General features: G+C 34.4%; 2 protein-coding genes and 1 pseudogene across 3 annotated transcripts; 2 read left to right on the forward strand and 1 right to left on the reverse strand.

Moving 5' to 3' along the window:
- The first annotated feature begins 765 nt into the window (after nt 1–765).
- LOC133313859 (hexokinase-1-like) lies at nt 766–5,734 on the forward strand. Of its 2 annotated transcripts, none has more exons than XM_061515270.1 (9): nt 766–1,131; nt 1,675–1,825; nt 1,903–2,085; nt 2,692–2,766; nt 2,855–3,010; nt 3,125–3,223; nt 3,536–3,666; nt 4,777–4,858; nt 5,087–5,734. In XM_061515270.1, exons 1-9 carry the CDS (start codon nt 857–859, stop codon nt 5,432–5,434), a joined length of 1,500 nt encoding a protein of 499 aa, XP_061371254.1. In that variant the 5' UTR covers nt 766–856; the 3' UTR covers nt 5,435–5,734. The 2 variants fall into 2 exon arrangements, with proteins under 2 accessions (XP_061371254.1, XP_061371256.1); XM_061515272.1 differs by having other exon boundaries at nt 967–1,131; nt 1,746–1,825.
- A 978-nt stretch (nt 5,735–6,712) lies between these two features.
- LOC133313884 (receptor-like protein kinase HSL1) lies at nt 6,713–10,182 on the reverse strand. The gene is made up of 2 exons (XM_061515298.1): nt 7,572–10,182; nt 6,713–7,470 (listed from the first exon to the last, which is right to left on the reverse strand). Exons 1-2 carry the CDS (start codon nt 10,180–10,182, stop codon nt 7,085–7,087), a joined length of 2,997 nt encoding a protein of 998 aa, XP_061371282.1. The 3' UTR covers nt 6,713–7,084.
- A 3,608-nt stretch (nt 10,183–13,790) lies between these two features.
- LOC133313866 (uncharacterized) lies at nt 13,791–16,540 on the forward strand (annotated as a pseudogene).
- Nucleotides 16,541–16,556: the final 16 nt, after the last annotated feature.

Genomic DNA, 16,556 nt, shown 5'->3' on the forward strand with positions numbered 1-16,556 from the left:
CCATTGTCATCTCCAAGTCTTCATCGTCAAGCACTTTCAAACTAATGTATTTATCACCTTGCCACACCCTTGTCGTGATCTCAGTGATACATTGGTTGTCTTGAAGACTTAACTTCTGCCGAATTCTCTGATGCAATTCGCCAATGGTTGTGTTGCGTTGGATACGTGTCGGCCTTTTTTCACCTTCGAATATGACACCTCGTCGACCTTCTACCTTCCTACCATTGTAATATAACACAACACGAACAGAATCAGGATTTGAACTCATTTTTAAATAGAATTACAACTAAAATTCAAATACTAAATTAAAGATAAAGGAATGTTGGTGGAGAAGAAAGATATGAAGAGTGAGAGAGAAGAGGTGTGAATTGAATGGAGGGGGTGAGGAAATATATAGAGCACACATGTGACGCCAGTTTTGGGCATCACATGTGACGCCCAAAACTGGCGTCACATTGTGCAATAGATGTGTAATTTTTTACGAAACAACATTAAATGCGTAATTATTTTATTTAAATACAATATTTTAATTTTTTTGCCCATTAGTTGCACATACAAGTGAGACTATATATCACAACAATTATTTCTTAAACAAATCCCAATATACACATGATTTAATTATCACCAAACTTCCTCTCAAACAGTATTTTATTTTTTTTTATATTATTTTAAAATTTTCTTCCCTCTCTCTGGGTTGAATATTTTGACCGTGGCGTATAAATCACAATATTGGAATTTAGAAAGACAGAGAGGTTTCGATTAAGATTCGCTTAAAGCAACTTGGGATTTTCTCCACTGACCCAAAAGTTTGTGTCTTTGGAAGGTTTTTGTCGTTTCAGTGAGTGACTGAGTTGTGATGGGGAAGATTGCGGTGGGAGCTGCTGCGGTTGTTTGCACGGCGGCGGCGTGTGCTGCGGCGGCGCTGGTGGTGCGCCACCGCATGAGAAGCTCGGAGAAGTGGGTTCGTGTGGTGGCTATGGTGAAGGAGTTTGAAGAACAGTGTGAGACCCCAATTGAGAAGCTGAGGCAAGTTGCTCATGCCATGGAGGTTGAGATGCATGCAGGTCTTGAATCTGAAGGTGGTAGCAAACTCAAGATGTTAATGAGCTATGTTGACAATCTTCCAACTGGGTTTGTCTCTTTTCTCTCTATATTCCAATATCAGTATCACTCAAATGTTTGTGTTTTTTCTTTTTCTTTTGGTGATTTGGATATAGTTTCAATCACCTTCTTCTTAAGAATTTAAATTTATCTATTATTCAATTTTGGGTCATGTTTTTCTTTTAATTTTACCCTGCACAATTATGTTTTAGTGTTTTTATTTTACAAGATCAGTGAATTTCTAGTTGACTTCAGTTTTTTCTTTGAATTTTGGGTCGTCTGACTTTTTTTTTTTTTTTTTTTTCACCAACCTTACAACAATTCTTTGTTGATAACAACTTCCACTTATTGATGTTTCTGTCACACTAGATGATGACAGTTTACTCCTTAAGCATTTGATTGTTTCTATTGTGTTCTGAAGAATCTAAACACTAGATTCAGAAAGAGAAAATTTGAATGATTAAGTATGACATTGTATTTCAATTGATAAAAAATAATTACATAGCATTGAACTTGTAATTCATAAAGGTTTTTTTTCTTGTTTCATTCTTCACTTTGTTGCAATATTTATAGAGATGAGAAAGGACTCTTTTATGCATTGGACCTTGGTGGCATGAACTTCCGCTCCCTTCGTGTGTTGTTAGGTGGAAAAGAGAAAGGTGTTGTTAGGATAGAGTCTGTAAAAACTCAAATTCCTCCTGAGTTAATGACTGGTTCTTCAAATGTAAGTCTGTTATGAGAAAATCTATCAAAGCATTGAGCCTGCACAAACTCTGAAATATGTTGATTATGTTATTACAGGACTTATTTGATTTTATAGCAACATCTCTTGCAAAGTTTGTTAGTTCCGAACCTTCAGAGTTTCATCCTCCCCCTGGCGGACAAAGAGAACTGGGTTTTACCTTCTCTTTTCCAGTGCGTCAAACATCATTAACATCCGGGACTCTAATAAAGTGGACTAAGGGTTTCCATATTGAGGATGTGGTAATTCTTGTTACCTTGATTCTGTTATATTCAATTTTATTTGCATTGCCATTCTTTCTTGTTGTCATTTGAGTTGATCATGATTATGATGCATAATCCATATTGATGCATGAGTAACTGTCTCTTTCAGCACATACTCTACCACAGGAGTTGTTGTATCAAATTTTTTTATTCCAGAAGTTACAATGCTAACCTATTGTTGAAATTATAGGGATTTAGGTAAGAAAAAGAAAGAAGGAATAAAGACTGAATAATATTCTATAATGATGTGATATGAAGTGATGTTAAAGACAAAGTAACGAACCCTATATATACAAAATTAGAGATTGCTAAAATAAGGAAACAAATCATAAAATAGAAAATATATGGAAACTATTTCTAAGAGATTCTAGGATACCGTAAATTATTTGAAGATATAATCTTAATATTATATGATATCTTCTGGATATTCTTACACTTATTATGGTTCACAAATGTATCAAATAAACTCTTTTCTAAGAGAGAACTCTTTTCTACTGGTTTTCTCTTCAGTTCTTAGCTACTCTTTAATTGAGCATGGTATTCTGAAGTTTACTTCTTCGTGGATTCTGTTTGGGTTGTCTGTAGGTTGGAGAAGATGTAGTGGGTAAACTAAACAAGGCGATGGAGAAAATTGGCCTGGATATGCGTGTTGCTGCTCTAGTTAGTCCCAATTTCTATTTTCTCTAAATTTCTTGGCTACTTAATATCTTAAACTGGAAACAAAACCTAACTTGGTGACGTGGTCTAGGTTAATGATACCGTTGGAACAGTGGCTAGAGGCAAATTCAGCAATCAGGATGTCATTGCTGCAGTAATTGTTGGTACAGGGACAAATGCAGCATATGTAGAGCGTGCACATACAATTCCAAAATGGTATGGTCTTCTACCAAAATCAGGAGAGATGGTAAGTAGATTATGACACTTTTCTTGTGCAATAGAACTGTGTTTAACATGATTCCAGAGGCAGGTATTAATCAGTTGAGTGTCAAATCGTGCAAATAATTTACTAACTTTATAGGTTATAAACATGGAGTGGGGTAATTTTTGTTCATCTGATCTTCCTCTGACAGAATATGATCAAGCTCTAGATGCGGAGAGCTTAAACCCTGGAGAACAGGTAATGAACATCTACCTTCGGTCTAAATGAGTGCATATGTAATACTCTTCTCCTTGATTTCTGTACATTGAGCGAATTCTGTGTATCCTAATCAGACCTCACATAGCTCTATATATCTTAGTGTGGGAAATAATTACAATAATTTCCTTCCTTATATTCATGATCCGAATTGATTCTTTTGTAAATAAATAATGTCCTATTTACATATCAACATCAACATTAGCAACACCTTTATCCCAAACTAGTTAGGAATGTCCTATTTACATATATGTTGAGATATTCCAACAATCCTAACACTTCAACTATTCGTAGATTTTTGAGAAGATAATTTCTGGTATGTATTTGGGGGACATTGTAAGGAGAGCGTTATTGAAGATGGCTGAAGAAGCTGACTTCTTTGGAGATACTGTTCCTCCCAAGCTGAGAATTCCATTCATACTCAAGTATGATATGTCATCCAACCAAACATACGCTAATTTTTTGTGGACTATTCTTTTTTTATTTTCTATCTGGCCTTCTTTTGGAATTTTCTTGTATATCTATCTGGTCAACAATGATTCAGAAACTCTAGCATGCTTATTAATTGCTTTAATTATTACATTGGGCAAGCTACGATGCATGCTCTGTTTGGAATTCTTCACTTATTCCATTTTAGTATCATTGCTTGATGTTAGATATATATAAAATCATTAATGTAGCCTCACCTAACAGCTTAAGCTTTTGGGTTGAATTGATTTGTATCTGAGCCTCGGTGTCACGGGTTCGATCCTCACCGCCTCCCATTTAATTAATAATTAATTAAATCTTGTGGAGTTTCTTAACAGGTAGGCTAGGTCTGATGAATCATCCACCCAATGGACTCTCGTGTAAGGAGGCATATTAGAGATATATAAAATCAATAATGTAGCCTCACCCAATAACTTAAGCTTTGTTGGGTTGAATTGGTTCTTTACACTTAGCTTAAAAATCATTGCTGTTGTTAATTGGTGGCCACACCATTGACACAATTTTTTTTCCCCTTCGTTTCAAAACTTGCTATCAGCACAAGAATGCTGCTGTACCAAATTGGGTTATCATTGCCTCTTTTGGGGTATGCTTGGTAGTTAGTAAGAAGGGTGGGATACTAGAGAAAGAGTGAAAATGGAGAAAGGTGGATTTTGTGATTTTTATGCAGGGTAGAGATTGTGAGAGATGGTATGATTGGAAAGTTTTTCATCCCTCTCACTTGTTACCAAGCAAGCATACAAACCGTGATCACTTCTCATTTTCGTTGCCTCCTAATCAGTCTTTTTTTGGATGTGTAAGCAAATTTAAAAAATTGATAGGGTAGGGTAACTTAGGACAATTATACAAAATTCTAACAACCTAGAAAGTTGCTTATATGCTAATCAAACTTGTGGGTGATCATATTTACACCATATCACCTGTGTTGACCTAATTTGAGTTGTATAAATCTGCATCGTAAGCCACTATTTTCATTGATTTTTTTTTATCCATTTATTTTCTTTGTATTGGAGTTTTCAGAGTTTTCACTTTTTTTATGGGATGTATAGGACACATGACATGTATGTTATGCATCATGATACGTCTTCAGATCTGAAGGTGGTTGAAAACAAATTGAGGGATTTATTAGAGGTAAAGATGTTTTTCTCACCATGTCGAATATAAATATGATTGTTGGTTCACACGTTTATATCATCTTGTTAATTGTTTTTCTTGAATTAGATATATATGGCAGTAAATTTTGATGAATCTATTTTTTGTGATCTTTCATTATAAATAAATTAATACAGATTATATTAAGGATGTGTCCTCCCCAAAAGAAAGTGGTTAGGTTTTTTCATTTCTTTCCTTTTTTGTCAGATCCATAACACATCCCTAAAAATGAGGAAGATTGCTGTGAAACTCTGTGATATTGTTGCTATTCGAGGGGCCCGCCTTACTGCTGCTGGTATTTTAGGCATCCTCAAGAAAATAGGAAGAGACACAATTAAGGCTGGGGAGAAACAAAAATCAGTAATAGCATTGGATGGAGGAGTGTTTGAAGTCTATATTCCATTCAGAACTTGCTTCGAGAATACACTAAAGGAGTTGTTAGGAGATGAAGCATTTGAGACAATTGGCATTGAGCAAAATCGTGATGGCTCTGGAATTGGAGCAGCTCTCCTGGCAGCTTCTCACTCCCTGTATTTGGGAGTGGATGAGTCCTGAAGATGTGTTTAGTGGCAAGGTAAACAAGTGTAATAATAGTTTCAATTTTTTGTACACCAAATAGATCAACAGATTGAAGCAGAAAAGCCATGGTTTACTAGTTGTACATAGCTCTTAACCGGAGAGAGGACCAAGTCACTGTGTGTGTATTGATAGGGCTCAGTGTTCTTGCTAAAACATTGCTGCTTCTTGTCTAATTACTGGGGCATTGTTTTGGTTATAGTGTTTGTCTCTCCCACATTAAGGAATAATACAGGAAATGTAAACTTTTGAGCAGGCACCTCTTGCCAATGTAACATGTTTTGCCAAAGGTCAAAGATTTTCTGAGTTACCAATGAAGAGTTGGTTTTGCATTACCACTTCCAGAACACCTTGTGTTTGTTTTAACAAAAATGAAAAAATATAAATAAAAAAGGACTGGCAAAGTTAGCTTATTTTGCAGGGCAAGTTGTATGGGCACAAACGCGAGTGTGGAAATTGTCTTCTGCCTCCATTTGGTATAGGAAAATCGAAGACAAAATTACAAACTTATTTTACAACATAATTACAATGATAATAATTAGCTAATTTTTTAGGCTAAAGGAGTTTGTGAATGAGAAACAACAGGAATTTGTGGATCCTCTCAAAGAGAGGTAATACGGAAATCATAACTGTTTTGTCTTACAGAATGGCCTGGAAGATCAGGTAACTCATTCTGATTCATCCACAAGTTTATACTTCATTTCCTGTGAAGATTTTTTTGCCGGTAATATGTATAACTGATATTTATTTCATATGATTTTTATCCAAATGGTGTTGAAGCATTATAGAAACAAAATTAAATTAAATTTGTATGGCTTATCAAAAATAAAAATAAAAATAAATTAATCTGCATGCACAATCAGTGAGTGTAAAAAGTTTAGCATCGGTATATATTGCCACATTATTTAAGTAGTTTGATAACTAAACTCTACAAACTTTATCTTATTTTCATTTGTTAAGGGTCATTGTTTGAGTTTAACTTAAGGATCGTTCTTATTCTTTTATACTTCAGTGTATAAGTATCTTCTCCCTCAATTGTTATGGGGCCATGACAAGATTATATGAACAAACTTGAACGGATTTCTCCTAAACGCCCTTCCTTTTAAAGGGTTGGGATCTATACATTATATTAACTAAGAAATGGACTGTTTAACCAAAATTGAGTTGGTCATGTAATTGAAAAGACTAATTTTCATATCAAGTTCAGTAAGTGCTTTCTTGTTTCTTCTCCCTTAACTAAAACCCAATTATCTTCACAAATGGATATCAGTTGAATTTGTCCCTCATCTTACATGCTCAGTTTATATTTGGGAGACTATGGAAAGAAAATCCCAAAATCTTTTACAACCCAAATAAAAGGCCATTATTTCTTCAATAATACTGAACTTAATTGCAAATTGCAAAGCATTTCTACTACTTGTAATCCTCTACTCGCAACTACAGCTTATCTGAGCTGGCTTATGTTCTCCTCTATGTAGTTAGACGGTAGCTATACTATGAGTTTCATTGTCTCCAATTCTGAATTCAAGACTTAGCCCTTCAGTTCGGTTGTCACCTTTCTGCATTATTATCAGATAGGATACACAAACTAGGATACAAACTACCTAGCTATCATCATCAATGTTCTACCTACTTGTCCCATTTTGAATTCTTAAGAAGTGGAACAGCATCATAAAAACCAACAATCTTCTCTCCATTTGCAAGTGGATCGTTGCAGCTGAGCAATATTTTCAGGACTTCCTTCATGGAAGGTCTACTAGCTGGCAGTGTTGTGGTGCAAATAACCCCAAGTTTGAAGATGCTGCACATTTCATCCAAGTAACATGGTTCCTTAATTTCTTCATCCAGAACATCTTCTATATCGCTTCCTACTTCAATGTGGCGCCACGCCCATTCTGCAAGAGACGAGTATTCATCTCCATGATTAGCTTCTTTTCCAGTTGTCAATTCCAATAGGATAACTCCAAAGCTATAGACATCTATCTTCTCATTGACTCTTGTTGTTTGAGCATATTCTGCAATTCATGTATGAAATAAACAATTACATTAACTTCTTGCCAAAGAAAAAGTAAACAGAAAATTTAACTGTAGCAATACATTTGTTGCTTGTTTTCACCTGGAGCAATATAGCCAAATGTGCCAGCCACAGCTGACATGGTAGCAAGTTCTTCTGGCTTGATCAACATCCTGGCCAGACCAAAATCAGCAACTTTTGCATTGAATTGAGAATCCAAGAGAATGTTACTTGTTTTCACATCTCGATGAACAACAGGTGGTGAACAATCATGATGCATGTAACATAAACCTTGAGCAGCTCCAATGGCTATATGCAATCTCTTAGGCCAATCAAGGAGGTTATGATGGGCTGAACCTGACATAGCTGATGGCTTACTTTTCTTGTGCAGCCATCTATCAAGGCTATGGTTTTCCAGATACTCATAGACAAGGAGCAGAGAATCCTGACCGGAGATACAGCATAGCAACTTTACAATGTTGTTATGACGAATATTGCTCAGTATCTCAACTTCTGCAAGAAATGAATCCACAAGCTTCTGCTCTAACTTTCTGCTACTCCATATCTTTTTCACGGCGACATAGCCTAATCCACCATCAACAGCAACACGGTATACTGCACCATATCCACCACTGCCAATAATATTATGTTCTGACATTGAGGACACAATGCTTGATTTTGTGAAACTCAGCCTCTGAAAAGAAGTGAGCTTCCATGACTTCTTCATTTCTTGCTTTCTTTTTCTGTAAACTCTGATCATCAAGAGTGACGACAATAAAGCCAGCAAGGAAGCTACTACCACGGCGCTTATGATCATAGCAGGAGACCAAGATGATGAAACCTTGCTTGATTTTTGAGGGACAGAATTGCACAAGGTAAGGTTTAATACTGGGGTATCAGCACAGAGACCAGAATTGTTCAAAAAGCTGCTGGCATACACAAGGTTTTCTAATTCACTTGGAATCTTCCCTGACAAATGATTGAATGAAAGATTGAGATTGGTGGGTCTTTTAAGGGCTAGTTGAGGTGGAATTTGGCCAGAGATTTTGTTATCTGACAAGTCTAATATATTAAGAGCAGCTAACCGACCAATTGCATCAGGGATTTCTCCAGAGAGTTGATTGTGGCTCAAATTTAGAGTTATTAGGGACTTCCATGATATTATATCTGATGGAAGTGGCCCAGTGAGCTGGTTCTGATCAAGCAGAAGAGTTGTTAGCTGGGGAAGAGATGTTAGCTCCAGTGGAATGCTTCCATTGAAGTGGTTGTTACTGGCATTGAACACCACCACATTCTTCCAGGAAGCCACTCCATCTGGAATTCTTCCAGAAAATTGATTGTAGCTTATGGCCAAGAATGAAATATTCCAAGACAATCTTTCAGGAAGCTCACCAATGAACTTGTTCTGATTTATCTTAAATGCTGTCAAGTTCATAGATGTCCATAGACCACTAGGAATGTTGCCAGAAAACTCATTGTTTTCAACTCTCAGATATTGCAGGCTACTGCATCTTCCTAGTGATTCTGGCAACTCCCCACTCAAGTTATTGTCATAAGCAGTTAAACCAATTAAACCTCCATAATAGCACAAGTTCTCTGGCAGCCTTCCTGTGAAACTATTAGATGCAACCTGAAACGTTTCAAGCTTTGAGAACCGACCAAAGTCTAGAGGAAGAGTACCTGATAAATTGTTTTGAAAAACAACAAAATCAGTAAGAGCTGGTAGACTACCCATGCTTTCTGGTACCTCTCCTGATAATTGATTCATAGACAAACTCAAGTAAGTTAACTTTTTGAGCTTTCCCAAGTCATCTGGTATTTTCCCAGTGAGATTATTCTCTGAAAGATCGAGGCTTGTTAAGTTGAATGCTTCAACCACTCCAGGTATCTCCTCAGAAAGGCTGTTTTTGTAAAGAAAAAGTATGTTCAGGTTTTTCAGTGTGAACAAACTGTTGGGAATTTGTCCACTTAAACCATTTCCTGATAAATCCAATTCCTCTAATGCTACCATTTCTCCAATGCTTTCAGGGATTTCCCCAACCAAGTTGGAGTCATACATATGAAAGACCTTCAATTTGTTCAATTGGGTCAAGCTTGATGGCAACTTTGTTGGAGGGAGCATGCTGTTTGAGAACATATAAAAGGTTTCAAGGTTGGACAAATTGCCAATATTAGCAGGGAAAGTACCATTGAAAGGACACTGATAAAGTTGAAGACTTGTTAGCTCCTTCAACCTACCAATGCTTGCTGGAATATCACCAGAAAAGTTGTTGCCACCAAGGCTAAGAAAACGCAGGCTAGCCAAGCTGTCAATGTCATCAGGAATCTTACCAACAAAGCAGTTCTGTGAGAGGTCAAGGTACTCCAACTTGGAACAATTGTAGAGAGATGTTGGGAACTCCCCAGGAATGAAATTAAAGTTGAAATCAACATGTGTGAGATTTGTGAGGTCACATAGGAAAGGTGGTAATGTTTGAGTGATGTTGGTGTTGATCATAGCCAGTGCAGTGATAGATCCATTGGTGCAGGTGATCTCTGGCCAAGAGCAATGTGAAGATTTTGATGGGGTCCAGTGACTAAGGAATGATGGGTTTTGCAGGTATTGCTTTATCTTCATTAGGACTGCATGTTCTTGATCATACAGCTTAGACTGAGACTCAGAGTTAGCATTGGTGAGAAAGAGGAAGAACAAGAGAAGAGAGAAGATTGGCATTTTGACACATGATAAGGTAAATTTTGACATCTGTTTGTCTAAGTTTTTTCTGGTTCACACACTGTGTGTCATTCAATGAAGAGGAACTCCTGTATGAAAACCAGTTTTACACACTGAATATGTCCGAAACATTGAACAATGGTTGAGTCAAAGGTTAGCTTTTCAAAATTGGAGGTTCCAATTTACATATTCTATCTTATGCCAATTATTTTTTGTGGACCACAGAGACCGTGGATTGGGACTATAAAGAGATTTGTTAAGATATTGCAAAAAAAGAATATGGCCAATTAAATCACTAACCTTTGTTATTAGTATTATTTAAGAGTAATGATAAAGTCCCAAATTAGAATTACGGAGAAACCAAAACAAAGTTAAGTATTAAACCAAAATTATAACTCCAAGCCTTCTTGTTATGGCTACCAACTTCGGGGCAAAAAAATTGATATATTGTTTTTTAAATAAAAAAATTATGAATTTATGACAGTTTTGAAAATAATTACACATGTATTGTACAATATTACGCTCAATTTGAGCATCACCAATCACGTCTAAATTGGGCGTCACTCAAGAGGCAATCACGCCTAATTTAGGCATCACTCATCAGGTGTTGACACGATTCACAAAAAATTAACAATTTAATCATAAAATTAACAATTTACCAAGTTGTTCAAAAGAAAAAATTACCTGATTCGGATATCCGAATCAAAAGGTATGGCCTTCAGAAATTTTACGATTAAATTGTTAATTTTTTGTGACACGTGTCAACACCTGATGAATGACGCTTAAATTAGGCGTGATTGCCTCTTAAGTGACGCTCAATTTAAGCGTGATTGGTGATGCCCAAATTAAGTGTGATATTGTACAATAAATATATAATTATTCTAAATTGTCATAAATTCATAATTTTTTATTAAAAAAATTTAAATTAATTTTTTTGCCACAAACTTGGTGATACTTTCTTTGCTTTGAATTTACATTTGAAGGTTTATCCTCTTTTTCCAGTATTTAAATGAGCCTAGAGTAATCAGACGGCAACTATTTCTCAACACACTTTTCTATTTTTTATTATTAAATAAAATCTTATGTAAATCATATTAAATAACATGAGTTGTTTTTTTTATTAATAGGACTAACAAAAATTATATTTAATAATAAAAGATATTGATTTTTTTAAAGTGTTAATAACATTTCCATCCAATTCTTTACTTTGAATCTAAGTATAAATTATAATTGGGTTTTATTATTCTCCTTCAATATAAGATAGGTATCTTATGTTGTAGAGATAAAATGGGTGGGTCCCACCATTACAAGAAAAAAGAAAAAAAAGAAAAAGGTGAGGTGCGGAAATCGAAGTGAGAGAATAGGAGAGAAGTAATCTTATGCAAAAGGAGAGTAATATTTCCCATTATAATTAGATTAGTTTGCATCCACCGCTACAAAACTTTGACCTCGATCCTCGTGTGGCCATAATGGATTGTGTTATTTTATGATATTCTAGAAAGATATCACATCAAATTGCTATTCTTTTAATTAGTTTCGCATTAGCACTACAAATACTTTATACGGTCAATATAGGCTACAGGCCCACAGATAACGTGAAGATTTGACTATACAGAACTTTCAAAGAAGCTTCCTGCTTTTGCCTATTTTCGTGATTCTTTTCTGAAGCATATTTTCTTTACGATACAATATATTAGGAAAAAAAATTATTTTATTATTTTTTAAATAAAAAATTATGAATTTATGACAGTTTTAAAAATAATTACACATTTATTACATAGTATCACGTTCAATTTAGACGTCACCAATCACGCCTCACTTAGGCGTCACTCAAGAGGCAATCACGCCTAATTTAGGCGTCACTTATCATATGTTGACACGTATAACAAAAAATTAATTTAATCGTAAAACTTCTGAAGGCCATAACTTTTGACTCGTGTATCCGAATCAGGTAATTTTTTTTTAATTCCACATAACTTTTCAAGATTTACGTAATAACACCTCATTTGACATATTTTATCTCTCACAAACATAATTTGAATTTGTAACAATGAGACTTTATCTTATAAGTTGTGGTCTGAAATTAATAATAGTACTAAAGTGGATTAACGGAAATTATAATTAATTAATTAACTATAATCATTAGATTGTGACCCAATAAATTAATAATTAATAATTAATTAATAAGTATGACCCAATAAATTATAATCGTTAGATTGACAGAAATTAATGGTTAAGATTTAGTAGTAACAAGTAATAAGAAAAAAATGTAGTAATTATAACCTTTCCCAAAAATAAATAAGAGAACATAATAAAAATAGTAAAAAGATCAGTAAAATTGATAAGTAATATAATTTGTATGAATCATTAAATATAAATAGAATAATAATGAAGGTAAGAGTTCTTATTTTCATATCGGTATAAATTGTCATCATTAATTTCAAATCTCGACTTCTAAGATAAAGTCTCATTGTTGCAAATTCAAATTGTGTTTGTGAGAGATAAGATATGTCAAATGTGGTGTCATTGCGTAGATCTCGAAAAGTTAGATGAAATAAAAAAAATTACCTGATTCGGATACCCGAGTCAAAAATTATGGCCTCCAGAAGTTTTACGATTAAATTGTTAATTGTTTGTGACACGTGTCAACACATAATGAGTGACGCCTAAGTTAGACGTTATTGGTGACGCCCAAATTGAGCGTGATATTGTGCAATAAATGTGTAATTATTTCTAAAACTGCCATAAATTCGTAATTTTTTTTTAAAATATAATATATCAATTTTTTGCCCAATATATTAGGGTTTAACGTTTTATATCGTATAAATTTATATTTTCTTTTCTTTTCTTTTTACATTGTCATATAAGTCCACGTACTTTTACGTATATGTATTATAATATAAGAAACATGAAACCTAAAAATAAAATATTTGATAGGATATTATTATTATCAAATAATGTTATTACCATATTTTAACTGTTGATTTTCGTCAATCAACGGTTATCATTTATTGCGAATTAATAATTAATTAATGAGTTTGATTTATGAAAATAATAACCGTTGATTGACGAAAATCAACAGTTAAGATATGGTTATCAAATTTTTTTACAAATTAAACTATACTTTTTCGGGAGAACATAGTGTATTTTGTAAAAATTTGTATTCTCCCGAAAGAATATAGTGTAATTTGTAAGAGTTTATAAACCAAAAAGTTTACAAATATAACCTCTGTGATAATTATATCCCTATCTTCTTTTTAAATTACCACTCATTCCTTTTTTTTCTTTCTTTTTTTTGGTCAAAGAACACCGAGGCACAGTCCACCAGCACATATATTTATTGGTGCAACGGTCTTCACTGCTCCCCCAACCCTTTTTTCTTCTCCCTCTCTCTCCACTTTTTTCTGTCTTACAAGAGCACAAGTCGGGGAGCTTCAAATATTATCTCGAATTTTAGACCTTTCCACATTGGTACAAGAGTCCCTTACGGCGCATGTTAGCATATTCTAGTCCCAAAGGAAAAGCGCGTGAACTCACGCGTCTGAGGCGTCCTCCTCTTGCAACCGTAGGGGACAAACTCTCTCTTTCTCGTTGTCTCCGCTTCGTTCGTGGCTCAGCTTCCCTTCGATTCACCGACATTCTTGTCCCTTGTTTCGGATCCACCTTCGTTTCGATCAAATCTGTAAGCACAGCCAAGAACTCTCGGTCCCGACATGCATCTGTTTTGAATTAATTGATCTCCTGTTCTGATGATCTGAATGATATTTGATTGTTTTTATTTAATTTTTTTATTGGAAATCGAAACTTTTTTAATTTTGGAAATTACCCTTTTGATAGATTTTAAATGGGGATTTGGGGTAGTAGGAAGTTTTTATTTTTATTTTTATTTTCTTGATAAATGCCAAAATCTGAACAAGGAACCTTTTCGATCTGCTGTATTTAGTGTTATGAATTAATAAATGTAAAAGGTTAGTGTAATCAAGTTCAATTTTCTTTCTTTCTTTCTTTCCTTTTTTTTTTGAATAGATTGAACCAAATCAACGGTATTTGCTACCTATGTGTCGATCGTTGGTTTGGAGTGTTTTTTATTTTTTATTTTTTTTGGTGATTTTATTTACTTATTCATGTTCCAAAAAGAAAGAGATGGTATTTTAGTATTAATTGTGGTCTTAACTATCTCATGCTCAGCTTACTGTGAAACAGAAAATTAGAGGAATTATATATCAGCTTCTTTTAGTTACTTTTCATGGTTATTTTTCTTTTTTAATGAAATTTTGTTGTTTTATTGTTATTTTGGTTCTCAGTATTACTATGATGAGAAGAGATCAAGTGTCTGCGCGTAAGGAGCCGCCATCCTTGGTTGACCTTTGTGTTCAGAAAGTGATTGATAAAATAAGGTACCTTGGAAATGTTGGTTCTGTTGATAATCATCTGCTTGAGCGAATCTTGCCCCATTGCACACTTGACCAGTTGATGCATGTGGAGAAGGCCAGTGAAGTAAGATGGACTTTGTTGCTTTTGTTAACTATGAATGAAGTTAGAACAAGACTAAAATGGTTACCTTATTTGCTTGATGTGCTTTTGCAGGGAAGTGATCTGAGTCCTGTGACTGACAAATTGTGGAAAAAGTTCTTTGAAAAGCAGTTTGGCACAAATTGCACTAATGAAGTTATTCGGAGGATGAGAGAAAAAAAAGTGTCATTTAAATGGATGCAGTTGTATGAGGTAGTTTTTTTTTTTTTTTATTTGTTTGTTGTTTTCATTTTTGTTCTTTCTTTTAGACTCAGTTATATTTTAGATGAAAGGGAAGTATTAAATTTAATCTCTCTTTCTTTCTTTTCCCCCAAAAACAACATCAATTGTTAGTAGTGCTAACTAGGTAACATCCTTACAGGCTGTTAGAATTAAGTACATGTATAATGAATAGTATTAGCTGTTGATTAGTTCTAATTAAGTGATGATTACTGAACATATTATAACTATATTGTATGGACTGATTAGTCACATGGTTTTTCCTCACATCCTCTTCTAATTCTATCCAGGCAAAAGTAAAGGAAATGGCTCAGGCTGAGAACGAAGCACTTGACCGAATCAAGAAACTCTACCAGAAAGAAGATGCAAGTATGCCCCTAGCCTCTTTTTCTTTTTATTATTATTATTTTTTTTTTTGGTGTTTTGGTGGGGGGAGCTTATTTCAGATTTTCTTGCTTTTGATGCTTTGTTTAAGGCGAATGTCTTTTCTTTTACCTTTCTTTATACTTATTTTGTCCTAATAAACATGCTTGTTTTATCCAAAAAAATGATGTAACTATTAATTGCTGATTTGATTTGATGAGCCTTATAGTTAACACCAAATAGCAATGTAGCATTTCTTTCCACCTGCTTAGTTTAAAATAGTTACCAAGTATTGGAACTCTGTAGGAAAACAGAGTAGGCAAGTAAGGATATGCTCCAAAGTTCCACCTTCAAGGAAAAGAAGATTTTGGGCAGGTAAAACTCTGATTTCCTTATGTTTAGTTCACTCTACTACTGCACTTTAGTTATGTACGTTTTAAATTGGATCAAGATTTTGTGAATCTGTTGTAGATAATGGACCTGCATACAATGTATCAAATGTGAAGAGCAACATAATGAAGAAGGCAAAGATAGAATTTCTAAAGAGGTAACCTTTCTTTTCTGATCATTTGATGCTTCCAAGGATCTCAAGTCCTACCAATACTTCAATCTAGTTAAGAAATTGAGCAACCTTCCCCTAGGAGGGGAGGCCATCTTTTTGATTTGATCAATAGGAAACTACTCTTATCCATAAGCTTGCTTACTTCACAGCAATCTTGTTATTAGATTGGAAACATTCTGGTATAATTCTGTGTTATGATCATGCATATTGAAGGTTGTATACTCAACTGTATATTGACTTCAATTTAAAATTTTTTTCTGAATTTCTTTCAGTCATGAGGTCAAAAATCTTGCAGCAATGAAGAACAATTCTATCCAGAGGAGTAGTAGGTACATATAACACCAATTTCGTAGAAACTATTTTATTCACTTTTATCACTACTAAGCATTGGGTTTTGGGTTTATAAGTTTGTATTATATTTAACCCTATTTGTAGTGTTTGTAAATACAGGATCCTAACTGTTAGTTATTGCTTCCAAAAAAAAATAATATATATATATATATCTTTCCCTTTTCCCTTCTTGCTCTTTGTTTTCCTCAATAATTCTTTTGCTGTTGCTCCTTGGTCCTGCAGTTCATCAAGCATCACGAAGACTGGAAGTATTTCTGGAATTGGTTCAACTTCTAAAGATCCCAAATCTTCAAAAAGGAAATTTTAGAGGCAGACTGTGAAAGATTGGAAACATCAAATGATCAGA

This window comes from Gastrolobium bilobum, unplaced genomic scaffold, assembly GCF_033153095.1.
Source record: "Gastrolobium bilobum isolate Gb01-03AN ecotype WA unplaced genomic scaffold, APGP_CSIRO_Gbil_v1 utg17977, whole genome shotgun sequence".
NCBI classification, from domain to species: Eukaryota; Viridiplantae; Streptophyta; class Magnoliopsida; order Fabales; family Fabaceae; genus Gastrolobium; species Gastrolobium bilobum.